At 38.2% G+C, this 18,488-nt stretch overlaps 1 protein-coding gene across 1 annotated transcript in view; it reads right to left on the minus strand.

Moving 5' to 3' along the window:
* WDR64 (WD repeat domain 64) overlaps positions 1 to 18,488 on the minus strand; it is a 71,647-nt gene that overhangs the window by 16,574 nt on the left and 36,585 nt on the right. The window contains exons 11-18 of the mRNA XM_058171226.1: positions 16,676 to 16,802; positions 13,916 to 14,064; positions 12,934 to 13,057; positions 12,422 to 12,594; positions 6,277 to 6,456; positions 5,871 to 5,998; positions 3,826 to 3,918; positions 1,056 to 1,146 (exon numbers count right to left, since the gene is read on the minus strand). Of these exons, the coding sequence (XP_058027209.1) occupies positions 1,056 to 1,146; positions 3,826 to 3,918; positions 5,871 to 5,998; positions 6,277 to 6,456; positions 12,422 to 12,594; positions 12,934 to 13,057; positions 13,916 to 14,064; positions 16,676 to 16,802 (1,065 nt within the window). The remainder of the gene's footprint in view (positions 1 to 1,055; positions 1,147 to 3,825; positions 3,919 to 5,870; positions 5,999 to 6,276; positions 6,457 to 12,421; positions 12,595 to 12,933; positions 13,058 to 13,915; positions 14,065 to 16,675; positions 16,803 to 18,488) is intronic.

The following is an 18,488-nucleotide window of genomic DNA, read 5'->3' on the forward strand; positions in this document are numbered from 1 at the left end:
TGCAATGTATGCACCCCCCTGTTGTATCTCGCCCGCTTTCACTGCAGCCGGGGCCTTCTTATCTGCTTCCGAATGCTGAGGAATGTCCTAGTATGCCTCCCGGCCCCAGCCCTGGCTCCATGCCCAGACAGGCTGAGGAGGAAGAAGTACCTCCAGCCCTCAGCTCTGGCTCCCTGCCCAGGCAAACGGAGCAACTAGACCCCTCCCCCTCTCCTACAACATGTGAGCCTGAGGAAGGTCAATTACCAACAGCTGCAGACTGGAGTGACCCTCGCTTCAGAAGAATTGATAGGTGGCGGCGACAGAAGGAAGGGAGGGGCAGGCCTGGATAAGTGCTGAGTCATGGAGCCACACCCCATGGCCTATATAAAGGATCTGCTTTCTGGCATTCTCTGAGTCAGGCAAAGTCTAACATATCTTGCTGAAGTCACTTTCTGGTCTCCTGCCTGCCTTGAGAACTTTGCTAGGACTTTGGCAGAGCTGCAGAGGCACGCCTGATTCGGATTTCCCTGACCCGGTCGTCAGCGGAGGAGTGGGACACGACACCCCCGCATCTGACCCCCGCATGCACGGGCACCTGCATATGCCCCCGCATGTGCCCCACCTCCCCGTGCATGTGTGGCAGAGACCTGAAAACCAGCTGGCCAGTGGGAGGCACGCATGCATGCATGGCGGAGCTGAACTGGGGTGACGGCTTGTGTGCCCACAGAGAGGGTGCTGCGTGCCACCTCTGGCACGCATGCCATAGGTTTGCCATCACGGTATTAAACTATGGATTGTTTTAACCATGATTTATGGAACAAACAAAGCCTACATCATATATAACTCTAAAGTATAATTTACAAACTGAATCGTGGCTCATGAAGGATACTAATTTATTATGATTTGGCTATTTTTTTATGCTATAAGAATGGCTTGCAATCACTTTTTGAATTCGTGACCATAGTTTTTACTTGTGGACCTGCTGTTTTAACAAATTTACACCCCTTCTTCCAAAAAAATAACAACTGCAACAATTATTTTTTTACCATTCTCCCTTCCAAAAAGGAACATACCAGCTTTAACACTGAAGCATTCTCTTCTGCTTCCTGTGTAGGAATATCTTCGCCCTGTGCTTCTGAGTAGGAGGAACATTCACTTGTTTGCCTGCATGAAAAATAAAATCCAGAAGGCTCAATGTCTGAAAATATTCTTGCTCCTGGGGAGGAAAGCTGTGGTAAATCTAGACAGCATACTAAAAAGCAGAGACATCCAACGAAAGTGAGTATAGTCAAGGCTATGGTTTTCCCAGTTGCAATGTATGGCTGTGAAAGTTAGACCATAATAAAGGTTGAGTGCCAAAGAATTGAGGCCTTTGAACGATGGTGCTGGAGAAGACTCTTGCGAGTCCCTTGGACTGCAAGGCCATCAAACCCATCAGTCCTAGAGGAGAGCAACCCTGACTGCTTTTTAAAAGATCAGATCCTGAAGATGAAACTCAAATACTTTGTCCACTTAATGAGAAAGAAAGATTCACAGGAGAAGAGCCTAACGCTGGGAATGATTGAGGGCAAAACAAGAATTGGATGGCAGAGAATGAGGTGGCTGGATGGAGTCACTGAAGTAGTCGGCATGAGCTTAAATGTCTCTGGGGGATGGTAGAGGACAGGAAGGCCTGGAGGAAAGTTGTCCATGGGGGCGCAATGGGTCGAACACGACTTCGCAACTAACAACAACAAAGCCTACTTTGGTTTGTTTGTTTGTTTTTTGCTTTCCCCCAAAAAACTTACCACAAAGGCTTGTTCTAAAGTCAGAATGATAGGTTTCTAAAAGTTTTTTTTAAAAAAAATAAGTATAAATAGCAAATATTTGGCGTGAAAGGAGAATTGAAGTCACTATTTTAATCATTCAGAATTTGAATAATACGAGTGACAGCTTCAGATGCATATATCTGGGCTGTAAATTAAAGAGCAAATTTGTTTGATGGTAGACAGAAAGGATGGAAAAAGTGAACAAATGCTGAGATTTGTGGTGCAAGTTCATGTCTGTCATAGGATGTACAGACTGGTTTTGTTCTTTAGCTAATAATTGATGAAGGAGTGTATATAAGAAATAAAATTGATTGTATATTGCGATTTACTGTATACTTAGAGAATGGTTCAATACTGAATGGGGAATAAGATAGAGATGTGTTGTTCCTTTCACTGTTTAAGAGATTTATGCATAACTGTATAAAGAATGCTTATTGCACTTTAGAACACCCATATGTTTTTATATACATGTGATACCATATTGTTTGCAATGAATGTTAGGCATATTATACGATACCAAAGAGATATACATCTGAAAATTAATGAATCAAAGACCAAGGTACTTTTGTTTGAGGGAGAAAATGGAATGAAGTACTTGCAAAGTATAAAGTTGAAAAATTGGAGTCAATAGATGAGTTTGTGAACTTAATAGTGTTTCCTAAAAATAGGAAAATGGATAAATTCTAAGACATGGGAATACTGGTAGAAAAGTAATAGGGAATATGTGTCTGTTTTTAACAAACCGGATGTTTTTAAAAAAGCAAAAATTGCTGTTTATAAGAATATACCTCTGCCCACTTTGTAACATGGAACGGAAAATTAGGTAAGTTAGAAGAAACAAAAGTTAAATTGAAATGCAGTCAAAGATATTTGGGTGATAAAATAAGAATGAATGGGTGCTGAATGAATCTGAATGGACCACAAGAATAAATGACAAGTATGTAAGAAGTTTGTTGGAGTGATTTGATCATGTAGAGAGAAGTAAGGAAAATTAAATTGAAAAACAAATCTAGAAAGGAAGAGTGAATGAGTTAACTGATCAAGAGGGAGACTGTGAAAGTTGTCTGGATAAAGTTCATAAGATCCTGAAAGAGAAAACCATGAGAGGACAATGTATGAATGGAAGTACGCACATGGTGGAACCAAGGATGATTTGCAAGGATAGAAAATATGGAGAAGTTCAGTGATTTGTATCCATGGAAACTAGTTTGGGCTAGGTTTTTTTAAACCTAATAATTTTAAATTTTCTGGTGTACTGTTTTTAGTCCTTTTTTTGCACTGAATTAACACTGTTAACATCAAGAAGAAATAGTATGAGCGGTCCAGTCATATGCATATAAGAACGGGTCTAGGACAGGGGTCTGCAAACTTGGCTCTTTTAACTCTGGGAGTTGAAGTCCACAAGTCTTAAAAGAGCCAAGTTTGCAGACCCCTGGTCTAGGACAACTCACCATGGCCAACTTGCCATTGGACAACTAAATATTGTATTAATCACTTCATTTACTTACTTTTATTATTGGTGACCATATTTTCATCAAAATTTTTGTAATTTGTATTTCCGGATTGACTTTCTTTCTTTTATTATTATTGGCCACAGTTCCACTGAAATTAATTTAACTTTTATATTTGTTGAATTGTCCTGTGGCAAGTTGTCCCGTGGCAAATTGCCCACGGCGAGTTGGCCATTGCAAGTTGTCCCATTCTGTGTAAGAACATGCAGAGTAACTGTTTCCCTTAGCAAGCAGTGGCCATTAATAGTGAAAATCTGAACTGATTGATGGGGATCAAATTTGGCTATCCAATATCATATTCTGCCTACTAATTCTTGTTACAAGAAGCAGTGCTCAAAAAACAAAGGAATGTAGAGATGTCTGCACTCTCTTAGGACTACAAAACAACTTCAGATAACTAGGAATTTAACAGAATCTGACGATTAAAATATAGTTTCCCCCCCTACTTTATTGAAAGGAAAAATAGTACAGCTTCTTAGCCCAGCTAACATAATGTATACATATTTCATAAAGAACTGACTTACCTCTCAGACATAATATCTCGATACAGGAATAATAATCCGTTGATTTTAAGTAATTCAGGTCTACCTGAGTGAATAGCGAGCTGAACTTTGAACCTGAAAATGAAGATACTTTGCCTGTATTTTTTTTTCACATTTATTAGATATATTGTTAAATAATATATCTTTCCTCCCTCAAAGTATGGCCAGAATAATTATACATTTTAAAGACTGTAAGTTGGTTTCATATTTTCAAATTCATGCAGTTACTGTTTCAAAATGATAGTGCAAATAATTGTCCCATCTCAAAAATTCATAGACTGCCATTGTAGAATTTCTCTAGAGTGAAAATCTCCAATTAAAACTAAGTGAATTAATGCTTTATGCTACTAAATCTCCAAATTTAGCATTTCAATAATACATAGACCTTCAGTGAACTCAATAAAATCTGCCTAAACTACAAATACCTGCTTCTGCAAAAATCTTGCTTGTGCTTGGAATAACTTTTTTATGCTGCTTAAAATCCCATAATTCTAAGAACGAGCTCTTCTGACTTAAAAACACCCACCCACCCACGCACTCAACTGTGTTTTGGGACTGGTTTTCAAAAGAAGACATTTGCTTTGGGGCCTATCAATTTATCTCACTTTCAAAGCTTTGCTTTCTTAGCCAGCGGATAAGAATTATTCATCCACTTTAGTAGGAGGGAAGAAGCAATCTTAATTAGCATTTCCAAGAGACTTTCAACATGAAGAAGATTAAAAGCAAAACTGGTGAAGAAATAAGGGCATGGTACTATCTGGGATCCATTCTTTGTGTAAATATTTGAAGCAGAGAAGAATGAAGCAGCAAAGAAATTATTTACAGGTACTGTAGTTCCAGGAGAAATGGTTGTGAAGTTCAGCTAAATAGGGTACAGAAAGCCAAAAGTTATTTTTTCTGCCTTTAGTGCAGAATTTTAAAATATGCTCAAGGGAACAATTCCACTGAAACTCTTGGAGATGGAAAGCACAGCTATTTCTTATACTGCAGCAAAACTAACTAACAGTCTGGATTTTTTTCACCCTTCTGAACAAGCCAGAACAGGATAATTGGCATAGTGGCTCTGCCCAAGTGAACTAAACCTGAATGGAGGCAAATACATTGCTGAAACGCACTGCCCTTTACTGAGCCAAAGTTCCCTCCTCTATGCACCTCACCCATTCAGTCCCATTTGTCTGTGACTCAGGTTATGTACAAGAGACAATAATTGAGATGTTCAATTCTGACAGTGCCTTTTTTACCACTCACATGGGGAGAGACAGCTGAAGAACATCTCCTTGCTCTAATCTTGAAGGACAGGTCATGTATGGTGAGGCTGTGTTGACACAAAATGGCTGATTATCTCAGGGAAATGACTCAGCCCTGGATACTTTCAGGGTTGCCTCAGTCAAAGAGGGAAAAGCCACCTTTGAAAGTCTCTTTGGGAAGCTATACCTTCCACACACACACACACACACACAGTGGCCCAATGAAGATCAGGAACAGCAACAGAGAGAGTTGGGAAAATTTTATCTTCTTTTTCTGCTTCTCCCACCCCATATGCTCATATGGGACTAGTATTAAAAGTACATTAATAAGTGAGAGGAAATTCCTAGATCAGTCCTCTTTTGTGGGATTAGTCTAGTTTGTTTCCAAACCAGAGGTAGAATGAAAAAAAACTATTTGTAAATCTTCTTCTCTTTTCAAAATATGGTTGATTTGGGAAAGAGAGGTTAACCCAAGTCAACCCTGGGCCATTTTGTCTAAGACCATTGATAAGTTTATGTTGACCAGATGATACCATAGCTTTATCCATGACTCAACTAAGCATATCATTATGAACAGGATTTTGGGGGGATTTACCAATAATCAATCAACAAGTTTGTCTCTGAGTTCCAGTAGCTTGTTCCTAGTTTAATATTTCTATTTCTCTTTTTCTCACATTGGGAACTGTTTTGAGACTGGACACTAAAACAGCATTTATCTTGGATGACTGGACATTAGCACTGCCTCTCCACATCCATTATATGATAAAGTGTTTTACTTACATGTGCCTGGCTGTGGCAGTTTCAAAATCCCACATGATGATAGAACCATTTGCACTTGCAGTAGCTAACAAACTGTAACCATCTACTTTTAACAAATCAAAGCACTTCACTTCAATCCTAGGAGGTAGCTGAAAAATACACAAAGCAAAGCATCTGATTGGGAAAGAATAGTTGACCAGAATAGATGGACAATCAAAGACAAACAACACAGAGAAAGGCAACCAAGAGCATCACAATTTCTTCCAATGATCTTTGTTGATATCCAGATGAACTTATAGAAAGCAAAAATTCATTTTTTGACTGTTTGTTTTTGCTGTGGACCTCAGACACAAATAACTTCCTTAGAATGATTTTCTCTTTCTTCATGTTTTCTAGAACATATTTAGAAATAACAATAGTTCCTCACCTCTACATTTGTGTTTGTGATATCTGTATCAAGCAGTAGTTGAACGTCTGGGAAAAACCCATTATTTTTTTTGACATTGGGAGACAGTTTTAGGGAGATGAGTGGATAGCCTTGTAAAGCAAATGACACAGCTTCAGGAAGTTCCCAAGTTATGGACATGTAAGCTTCACCTTGATTAGCCTAGTTGAACAAAGAATTGGAGATTAATTGACAATCAATCTGGCAAAATGTCTAGCTTTGTAAGTTACTTTGCATATTATATACATATTTATGTTAGAACATTTGCCCCAAGATAAGCAGTAAATGCTATGAACAGTTATAACAGGGGTGAAATCTATCAGGTTCTGACAGGTTCTGGTAGCAGAAATTTTGAGCAGTTTGGAGAACCGGTAACGGAAATTTTGAGTAGTTCAGAGAACCGGCAAATACCACCTCTGGCTGGCCCCAAAGTGGGGTGGGAATGGAGATTTTTTTTAAAATTTGCATTTATATCCCGCCCTTCTCCGAAGACTCAGGGCGGCTTACACTATGTTAGCAATAGTCTTCATTCTATTTGTATATTTATATACAAAGTCAACTTATTGCCCCCAACAATCTGGGTCCTCATTTTACCTACCTTATAAAGGATGGAAGGCTGAGTCAACCTTGGGCCTGGTGGGACTAGAACCTGCAGTAATTGCAGGCAGCTGCTGTTAATAACAGATTGTGTTAGCAGTCTGAGCCATAGAGGCCCAGAGGATTTTGCAATATCCTTCCCCTGGAGTGGGGTGGGAATGGAGATTTTGCAATATCCTTCCCCTGGAGTGGGGTGGGAATGGAGATTTTGCAATATCCTTCTCCTGCCATGCCACCAAACCATACCACGCCCACCAAGCCACACCCACAGAACTGGTAGTAAAATAATTTGGATTTCACCACTGAGTTATACTACTGGTTGACATTCACATCTGGACATTTCACATAGAGTTACCTTTGGGGAGATGGACTCACTTCAAAGTAATCATTTATGTAGAATACTTTGATAGTTTTAAAACTGAGATAGGTTTGAGGGCTGCACAACACATTACTATCATTAACAAAGTCTTTAAGTTTCTGATCAACACAAACAGTCATGATCAACCAACAATAAGTCAGAAACTGAACGCAGCATTGGTTAGAAATGTAAGGGGATTGCAATCCAAGAGGTAGTTCTGAGCTCCACAAGCTTTTGAGGCTTAATTAATTCAATCAACTCTAACATAATGTCTTCAGGATAAATGACTGAAGTAAACATCTGGTGAAAAACATGTTTCTAGAGTCTCTTCTAAAAAGCCTAAATTAGATGATTAAAAAGATAATTCCCAATAAAAATACCGGTCATAATATTTAGGGAACATTTTGCATTTTGTAATAGGCAGCCATATGAGGATTAAATACATTTAGCATGCCCTTATTAAATAAATGATTAGGGACTGAAAATAGTTGTGCATCTTCTTGATACATTATTTCAGAGGCCCCAACATGGTGTACATCTGCACTAAGAATATATAAGGTTTATCTTCTCCTGAGGTTTCAGTTGAGTTAAGACCTAATTGTTGTAATGTAAAAGAGAGCTGTCAGACCTGTCTCAGCTTCAGCCTCTAAGAAAGAATGATGCTTAATTCTATTTATTGAGAAAGGTATAGTTTCCTACAGGTCAGGTGAAATACAGGAGTAATGCAAAGCCAGAACTGAAATTCACATGCCCAAATCTTCAAGTCTAGAATAGAATAGAATAGAATAGAATAGAATAGAATAGAATAGAATAGAATAGAATAGAATTTTATTGGCCAAGTGTGATTGGACACACAAGGAATTTGTCTTGGTGCATATGCTCTCAGTGTACATAAAAGAAAAGATACGTTCATCAAGGTACAACATTTACAACACAATTGATGATCAATATATAGATATAAATCATAAGGATTGCCAGCAACAAGTTATAGTCATACAGTCATAAGTGGAAAGAGATTGGTGATGGGAACTATGAAGCGATTAATAGTAGTGCAGATTCAGTAAATAGTCTGACAGTGTTGAGGGAATTATTTGTTTAGCAGAGTGATGGCCTTCGGGAAAAAACTGTTCTTGTGTCTAGTTGTTCTGGTGTGCAGTGCTCTATAGCGTCGTTTTGAGGGTAGGAGTTGAAACAGTTTATGTCCAGGATGCGAGGGATCTGCAAATATTTTCACGGCCCTCTTCTTGATTCGTGCAGTATACAGGTCCTCAATGGAAGGCAGGTTGGTAGCAATTATTTTTTCTGCAGTTCTAATTATCCTCTGAAGTCTGTGTTTTTCTTGTTGGGTTGCAGAACCGAACCAGACAGTTATAGAGGTGCAAATGACAGACTCAATAATTCCTCTGTAGAATTGGAAACTTCCCTTCCCTTAGGTACCTCCACATGCTGAGGTCCCCAATGCCCAATCAAATTCAAAGAAGATATTTTCAGAAGGGTTGCTTCAAGTGTGGGTTGGTGTGCTGCTGTATTCTGTTCTCTGCCGTTTGACCTTGAAACCATGTTTCAGGGAGATATAGTGAACTTTTCGTTTTCCTGGAATCCTCCCCCCTCCCATCCAGTTCCCTAGAGTTCATGGTGGCCTGGCACTGAGCGATAGCAAAAGGCAATGGTGAAGTGGCAGCTGACAGAAGCTTAGATATATATATATATATATATATATATATATTTTAACCCAGGCCTTTTAGAGGGCATTTTAGAGGTTTTGTATTAGTATTTAATTACTTATTATCTTAGAATGTATTGTATATGATTATTTATAAGTTAATGAGGATGGTCAGCATATATATATATATATATATATATATATATATATATATATATATATATATATATATATATATATATATATATACACACATACATACATTTAAATAAGTACAGGAAGTCTTTGATTAACTGTGGTAATTGGGACCAGAAACATGTTGCTACATGGTGGAGTTGTAAAGTGCAATGTCATATGGTCGTGTTGATTTAGGATTGCATTTCTAGTTGTGGTTGCTAAACAAATCCCGCTTGGTCATTAAGCATGGCAACATGTGGCTGTCATTTACAACCTCTTGCTGGCTTCCCTATTGACTTTGCTTGTTGGAAGTCAACAGAGAAGGTCGCAAATGGTGATCATGAGATTGCAGGATGCTGCAATTTTCATAAGTGTCAGCAAGCTGCCAAATGCCTAAATCATGATCACATGACCATGAACCATAAGTCTCCTTGTTCAGTGTTACTGTAACTTCTTGTTCAGTGCTACTAGTCACTGAATGAATGGTCATTAATCAAGGACTATCTGTAAAAGAGATGAAAAAAGTCTTGATGGGATTAAGAGGATTAGAACCAGAAGTCATAAACAGGATATAATCAATAAAGATAAATAGAATAAATATGTAAACTACTTAGATTTGGGAAAATTTAATTATACTCTGATTGCTTGAAAGGGAACTTAATCTTTGATATATTAATGCTATAATTCTGCACAAATATATTTGGAATATCAGGATGTAAATACTTGAGAGGAAGTATTTCACAGTGCTGATTACTGAGCCCTACAAAGATTCTCTAACTTGGGACTTTCTTGTTATGTTGGGATTACAGCTAACATAATACCAAGCATGGTGGTAGGCAGGGGTGAAATCCTCCCGTTTGGACCGGATCGGGTGATCTGGTAGTGATGGGGGTGGGTAGTTTGGAGAACTGGTAGCAAAAATCCCTGCCCCCTCCACCCATACCCATCCAATCGCCCAGTCCCCACTTGCCTATTTGGCAGCTTGCTGCTTCTTTCGGGTTTGCTCACTTTTACTGCCTTGCTTCGGCTGCTGCGATCAATTGTATCAGCTAGCAACTCAATCTGCCTGCCTTGTCCCTTCAATTGGGTAAATAACTGGGGGGTGGGGCCTTTAAAAAAATAGTTAATTGGGTTTTTTTAAAGGAGTTTTATTCTTTTTTTAGACATAACAATTTAAAGTTAAGGAAGTTTTAAATTTAGCTGATTTTATCTAAAATATAAATAAAATAAAATAAAATAATAAAATAAAATATTTGTGCAGCTTTCTGAGATTTGGTGTGTTTCTGTAGTGTTTCACTCTAACTACACAAACACACAAAATCTCACAAAGCTATATGTGGCATTTTGTGTGTGTGTGTGTGAGAGAGTCAGTTGTGTTGTATTGTGTGTAAAGTGTGAAAGTTGGTTTTTGAGCTTTTTGTAGCTGTGTGAGGTTCCTGCTTGTTGCAGAGGCCATTTTGGGGTGAGGTGCAGCTGCTTTTACATTGGGTGGGAGTCAGTTGTGTTGTGTTGTGTTGTGTGTGTAACGTGTGAAAGTTGGTTTTTAGTACTTCTTATTGTTTTGTGTACTTGTTTATTATTTTTATTATTTATTGTTATTGGCCATGCCCACCCAGTCACCTGACCACCAAGCCACACCCACCAATTAAGCCATGCCCACAGAACCAGTAGGGAAAATTTTTAGATTTCACCCCTGGTGGTAGGGAGTTGACGTCCTAACAAATGTAGAAAGCTACAGTTTAGAGAGACTGAGTTCTTTGACTTTTGAAATTGAGAACAAAGTGAAGCAAATGAAATAGAAGATGTAACAATCAAAGCTCAAACCTGAACAATTTTGATCAACCCACTGTACTCCAGGACCAGGATCACATGCTTACTCTCACTGGCTTTCAGGTAGACCATCTGCATCAGCCAATGTTCATTGACTGTGATTTCCTTGCCTAAGGGCAAAATTTTAAGTATCTGCCCACTTCCAAAATCCCATAGTTTCACAGTCCCTAAATGTGTAATAAAACAGAAGGAATATTACTCTTTATAAAAATAACTAATAGCTGCGTGCTACTGACTAGAAAGTTTGCACTTACTTATATGAAATACATGTAGATCAATACTGATTGTGTGAAAAGTCTATTCTCCAATGCTTTACTAAGGGCTATTTGCCACTACTGTACATGGTGCACAGACAATGTTATAAGTCCAAAAGAATTCTCAATTGATCTTTGTTATGAAACTATGGAGCACAGAAAGCATGATTTATTGAACTAGCTTTATGGCTCCTTGAAAAATACAGCAAATTATCTTAAAAGGGTTGTTTTTGGGACTAATTATTTCATTACCATCACATGCTCCAGTAGCAAGATGAAATCCATTTTTATCAACTGCTGCACATGTCAGCTCAACCCCTGGCCCATGAGCATCTTCAATCTGGTATATTAGCTGTCCTGTTTCCAATTCCCAGACCTAAAATTAAAACAGATTATACGCAATCCAGCAGACTAACTACAAGGGATTCCAAAAATAACCCGGACAGGTATTCCTTTTTTAAAAAAAAAATATGTATGTACTAACTCTTAAAATAGAAGAATGAGAAGAACTGATTGAATTTGAGAAAGGAATACTGAAAATAAGTATTCCAATTTCTCCTTGGTTTAATAGAAAAATTCAGTAGTTCCTTTGGGCTTCCAGTTCAACTATTTTCCCAAAATGAAAGAAATGAAGTAACTTATTCATCCCGCCTCACCCATATCTGGGAAAGACAAGTTCCAAAATAGCTTTTAAAATTGCATGTAAGAGTGATAAGAATACCCTAGTTAATGTATTTGTCCAAATTGGGGGGGGGATTCTTTTGTTTTATAACCATAAGCAAAGGTGGTTTTCAGCAGGTTCTGACCAGTTCTGGAGAACCAGTAGTGGACATTTTGAATAGTTCGGAGAACCAGTAAATACCACCTCCGGCTGGCCCTTCCCCCATCTATTCTCTGCCTCCCCAGTCCCAGCTGATCGTGAGGAAATGGGATTTTGCAGTAACCTTCCCTTGGTGTGGGGAGAGAATGGAGATTTTACAGTATCCTTCCCCTGCCACGTCCACCAAGCCACACCCACCAATTAAGCCATGCCCACCCAGTCACCTGACCACCAAGCCACACCCACCAATTAAGCCATGCCCACAGAACCAGTAGAGAAAATTTTTAGATTTCACTCCTGGTGGTAGGGTGTTGACGTCCTAACAAATGTAGAAAGCTACAGTTTAGAGAGACTGAGTTCTTTGACTTTTGAAATTGAGAACAAAGTGAAGCAAATGAAATAGAAGATGTAACAATCAAGGCTCAAACCTGAACAATTTTGATCAACCCACTGTACTCCAGGACCAGGATCACATGCTTACTCTCACTGGCTTTCAGGTAGACCATCTGCATCAGCCAATGTTCATTGACTGTGATTTCCTTGCCTAAGGGCAAAATTTTAAGTATCTGCCCACTTCCAAAATCCCATAGTTTCACAGTCCCTAAATGTGTAATAAAACAGAAGGAATATTACTCTTCATAAAAATAACTAATAGCTGCGTGCTACTGACTAGAAAGTTTGCACTTACTTATATGAAATACATGTAGAACAATACTGATTGTGTGAAAAGTCTATTCTCCAATGCTTTACTAAGGGCTATTTGCCACTACTGTACATGGTGCACAGACAATGTTATAAGTCTAAAAGAATTCTCAATTGATCTTTGTTATGAAACTATGGAGCACAGAAAGCATGATTTATTGAACTAGCTTTATGGCTCCTTGAAAAATACAGCAAATTATCTTAAAAGGGTTGTTTTTGGGACTAATTATTTCATTACCATCACATGCTCCAGTAGCAAGATGAAATCCATTTTTATCAACTGCTGCACATGTCAGCTCAACCCCTGGCCCATGAGCATCTTCAATCTGGTATATTAGCTGTCCTGTTTCCAATTCCCAGACCTAAAATTAAAACAGATTATACGCAATCCAGCAGACTAACTACAAGGGATTCCAAAAATAACCCGGACAGGTATTCCTTTTTAAAAAAAATAATAATGTATGTACTAACTCTTAAAATAGAAGAATGAGAAGAACTGATTGAATTTGAGAAAGGAATACTGAAAATAAGTATTCCAATTTCTCCTTGGTTTAATAGAAAAATTCAGTAGTTCCTTTGGGCTTCCAGTTCAACTATTTTCCCAAAATGAAAGAAATGAAGTAACTTATTCATCCTGCCTCACCCATATCTGGGAAAGACAAGTTCCAAAATAGCTTTTAAAATTGCATGTGAGAGTGATAAGAATACCCTAGTTAATGTGTTTGTCTAAATTGGGGGGGGGGGATTCTTTTGTTTTATAACCATAAGCAAAGGTGGTTTTCAGCAGGTTCTGACCAGTTCTGGAGAACCAGTAGTGGACATTTTGAATAGTTCGGAGAACCAGTAAATACCACCTCCGGCTGGCCCTGCCCCCATCTATTCTCTGCCTCCCCAGTCCCAGCTGATCGTGAGGAAATGGGATTTTGCAGTAACCTTCCCTTGGTGTGGGGAGAGAATGGAGATTTTACAGTATCCTTCCCCTGCCACGTCTACCAAGCCACACCCAGGAAGCCACACCACACCACGCCCACCAAGCCACGCCCACAGAACCTGTAGTAAAAACATTTTGAATCCTACCACCCATCATTTATGTAGAATACTTTGATAGTTTTAAAACTGAGATGGGTATGAGAGCTGCATAACACATTGCTATCATCACCGGTAGTAAAAAAAATTGAATCCCATGACTTGACCGTAAGGCTCATAAGGCTTATACTCACCTTTACAATAGACTCAGAACAGATACTTAGAACTTGGTGAAAAGCTTTATTGTAAACCAGCACATTGATACTCCTTTCATGGGTCTGGGGGATTTGTTTAGTGTCTTGTATCATCCGAGTGAGAGGATAAATATCGATGACTGACGATCCTGGGTATTACAGAATTGCATGAAATCTAGAAAATACTTGTTTTCATTTCACGTTTTTGATGCCAGAATGACCTCAAGGAAGCACATTGCATATTCTTGCTACTGCATATAGCTTGAAGGTATTATATGTCTGATCAAATTAAATTATTACTAGGTTTTTTGTGCACTACAATATTGCATTTCCTCTTCCAAAAACTTATTTCATGCACACATTCAAAAACCAAAACCCTCAAAACTTATGCAAGAGAAAATTATATATGATTTTTCAAAATTCTAAATGTCTATAGCAAGGACAGGGAATATTTGACAGGCTGAAGGCCACACTTCTACTTCCTTTTTTCCTATTTTACAAATCACAATACAAACATCCTTAGTGCTAAAAAGGGACATGCAAACTGCAGGGAAAATATCTCATGTTCAGCTAATGCAATAGAATGTGAGAATGATACAGTGGTTGAATCCCAGTGGTTTTCTGAAAGGTCTCAGATCAGCAGGAAGGAAAATAGTGTACGAGAAATCTTTTTATGAGAACGAGATGGCATTGTCAGGTTTCACACCAGATTGGGCAATAAAATCTCTGCGGAGTTCAACCTAGCATGCAGATATTTCAGGATACAAAAAGTGGAAATTCTGTCTCTGCACGCAAGTTTAGGTATAGAAAATGCAATACAAACTATGCTGACTGTATTCATGAGTCATTGACCAAATATAGCTAAGCTGGTCATCCAGGAAATGATCTTTTCCTGTTGTGTGGACTGCCAGATAAAGAGAGAATGTAGGCTATACCAGTATCACATCTGCAAAGTAAAGGCAGAATGGTCTTCATTTTGCCTTGCTAGGGGGTCTGTGGCCAGATAGACTTCACTTGTGTTGGGGACAGCTGTGATGGCCCAAGTGCTCTGCCAACGGCTCTCTTAAGTTCAGTTTTCGCTGGCAGAGGGTTGCAGGAAAGCCTGACCTCCATTATCACTGGCAGAAGAATAGTCCTTCACTATTTCCAGGGCAGCCCTGCAGGTCAGATCCGGTCCGTGGGCCCTGAGTTTGACACTGGTCTACAGCATGTATACTTCAATGTTTTGGGGACAGACTAAATACCTCTAATGAATTCCCTGCTCTGCCATAGATGTATTAGAAATATAGCTGCACCTGAATCTGCAGCTATATTCCGTGGCATGAAAGCAACACCCTCGGTAATGTCACTTTCTTTTATTTGTTTTAAATATGTTTTATTCATCTTTAAAAATATATTTTTTGTCTTTCTACCCACTATAGGTATATGTATACATTCAATGTCCCTTTTACATGTCTTTTTCCAATGTCAAATTCTCACATGTTGCTTTCTTCATAACAAAGTCACCTAAGCTTCTATTAAATATGTTGATAACTCTTCAATGCTTCATGTCCAATAATACAATTGAAGCGTGATGACTCAAACTGCGCAAAAGCCCATCCTTATTTATACAATAGATTTCTAAAAAGTGTTATTTTAATACTTTCAAACAATTTCTCTGAACATTACACATGTATCCACTGTCTAAACAATTAACCGCATTGCAAGATCAGACAGACACAAATAATTGAATGAAATATAATGCCTTCAATGTTACAAGTTACCAACAAACCCAAGCACTGGGATTCTAAACTCTGCATCATTTATCATCTATTCTTTCACTTCAGTTAGCAGAGTCTTGCTGTAAGAACGGATTATTTTGCTACTGTTTATGAACTGGAAGCCTATGACCCAGAAATCAAATGTTAGTTCATAAAATATAATCACAAAGCTTCACATGGAGGAGGAGGAGGATTAGGAGGAAGAAAATGGCAGTTTTTTGAGATTCAGATGTTATTCACATGATTTCTTTCAACTGGGCCTGACTGTCAACTCAGAGCACTACATTGCAAATCTCAAAACTTTGAAACAATAATAAAAAGTTTGAAAATGCTGAAGGAAATTTTTGTTGCAACATGACAGCACCAGGCCGGGTACCTCACAAGCCACTCTCTCTGTTATACTATATTCACAATATAGTCCAAATTTGGCACCATAGGAATTCCACCTTTTTCCAAAATTGAAATAATGCATTTGTGGAGCCTCTGTTTGACTCAAGTGAAGAGGTGAAAAACAGTCAGGATCTCACTGAAGAAAAAGGTATACAGTTGTTTTTGATGGCTTTAAGAAACTTGTCCATTGTTGGAAGAATACTGTAGCAAATAAATGCAGGTAGCAAGAGAGTTCATTTCAAGGATTATTTTCCTATATCATAAAATATTTCTATTTAAAATAAAATTATGGAGGCATCACTTTTCATACATACGTTATCTTCTACAATTTTAGGCAAAATCCCCTGTTATGTGAATTCACGCAAATTAGTTTTTCTACCATTATTTCCTTGAACAATTGTTCATATGCCTGAAAACTCCTTTGAAGGGCTTAGAAATGTTTTGAAAAATATTTGGAGAAATTAAGTTCTCAAGACTGCAGAGCAGTCAGAAAAACTGAGCTTTAGGTTAAAATATTATCTTCCATTATCAGAAAGATATTGTTGGTTCTCATCTAGCATATAGGTATGTCTATTTATAATCAATAGCCACATATTTTTCTCATACCCACCTGCAATAAGTGTTCCATGGATATTATCAAATACCAAAGCAAAAATTTGTGACTCTCTGAGTATCCCTTGAGAGTCATGGAACACTTGCATCAATGAAAGCGTCTGGATATCCCACACCCTGAATATCTGAAGAAATGACAAGAAATATGATGTGCGGTAATTAAGTGCCACAAAAAAATGATCAAAATATGTTGTACTTCCTTGTACTTTCTTGTATAATGCCTCAATATACAATATATAAAACAAATTGAAAGATATGCATATTAGTGTTCTTCCTATTGTTTGCTTATCCCACCGTAGCATATTTATTATATGTATATTCTGCTATTCTGTTACACACATTAGAACATACCCTATTGCATTCTCACGATGCTGTGAAAATGACCAGCCCAAATTCAATTAATTTCATCACCAAACTAAAGAGCAAAACTAGATGTCCAGAATGTAAGCTGAACATTAACGATAGGTACATTGATTTCTTTTGTGTTAGAGAAGAATCCAAGCCCCTTACCATTGAGGCACTGCAGACAGAATAGCATCAGACACAACTTGACAAAACACATGGACCAGGATTTTTTTTCTACTGATCTGAGACTACAATAAAGATTGACTGACTGATCAGGATCACCATTCTCCACTTCTATGGAAGAGACCAGAGCAGGGGTGAAATGATACCGGTTCGGACTGGTTCTCCCAAACTGATAGTAAAAAAATGTTACTGGTTCAGGCAAACTGGTATTTCCAATTATCATCTGTGCCACGCGATTTATATTCACTAAAAAAAAAGAAATTGCTGTTTCTAGCGAATCTAAATAGCATGGCACATCTGTTCCCCCCCTCTCACTGTTCTTCTTAGAAAAGGCTTCTTAATCCTACTTTTTCAGCGCCATACTGTGGCGCCTGTGGTGCGCATGCGGGCAAAGCGCGTGTTTGGTGTGCACCGCGCATGTGTGCACAGAGCAAGCCGGTAGCAAAGTGAACTGGTAGCAGATTTCAGAGCATTTCACCCCTGGATTAGAGCTATCCTCATCAGGCATAAGGAGACAGCCATCTCAGGTGGTGGATCAGGAAGAGTAGAGAATGAAAATGTTGTGAGAAGCTAATTATTAACTAATTAACAAGGTCACTGAGAGGAATGGAAAAATCCTGCTTCCAACCATCATAAACTGAGTCCCTGGGAGAGATGAGGAATTCTGCTTAACATTTTTATTTTCCTATTGGCTAACAGCTATATGAACTCAATAACATTGAGAAGGGATATTCAGAAAAAGGTGAAAGCAACAAGTTTTACTTCCTCCTCCTTCTTCCTAGCAACCCAGGGCAGATTACTATTTTTGCACAACTAAAATTCAGATTGCTAGCAGAAAGGTGGTGATCCACATCCAGGTAGACAACATTACAATAAGACATACTTTCCAGTCTGAAAGTATCCAGCCTATATATAGCAAAAGAAAAAGTTCTCTTTTTTCCAGATGGGGCTGAGATTGTTAAAGCTTCCTACGGATATAAATAGTGCTTTTCTGATTTAATGGTACCTTGGGCTGAATAAAAACCATTGTTATTTCGCAACCTTTTTTATATACGTGAAAATGTAAATCAGAAAAAGACTACCTGGGTGAATCATATTGGTCCTTAAGAAAATGTATTCTTTTTATTCAGAAGCAATAACTGCCTTAGAAGTCTAATATCTTATTGTACTTGAATTTTGGCACAATTTGACAATAAGACAGTATAGCAGACAAAACAAAGTTCCATAATGTTGACTAATTGTGGTAAGAAGTTAAGTGTATCATTACTAAATTTACTAAATAG

Source organism: Ahaetulla prasina, chromosome 1 (assembly GCF_028640845.1).
Source record: "Ahaetulla prasina isolate Xishuangbanna chromosome 1, ASM2864084v1, whole genome shotgun sequence".
Lineage (NCBI taxonomy): Eukaryota > Metazoa > Chordata > Lepidosauria > Squamata > Colubridae > Ahaetulla > Ahaetulla prasina.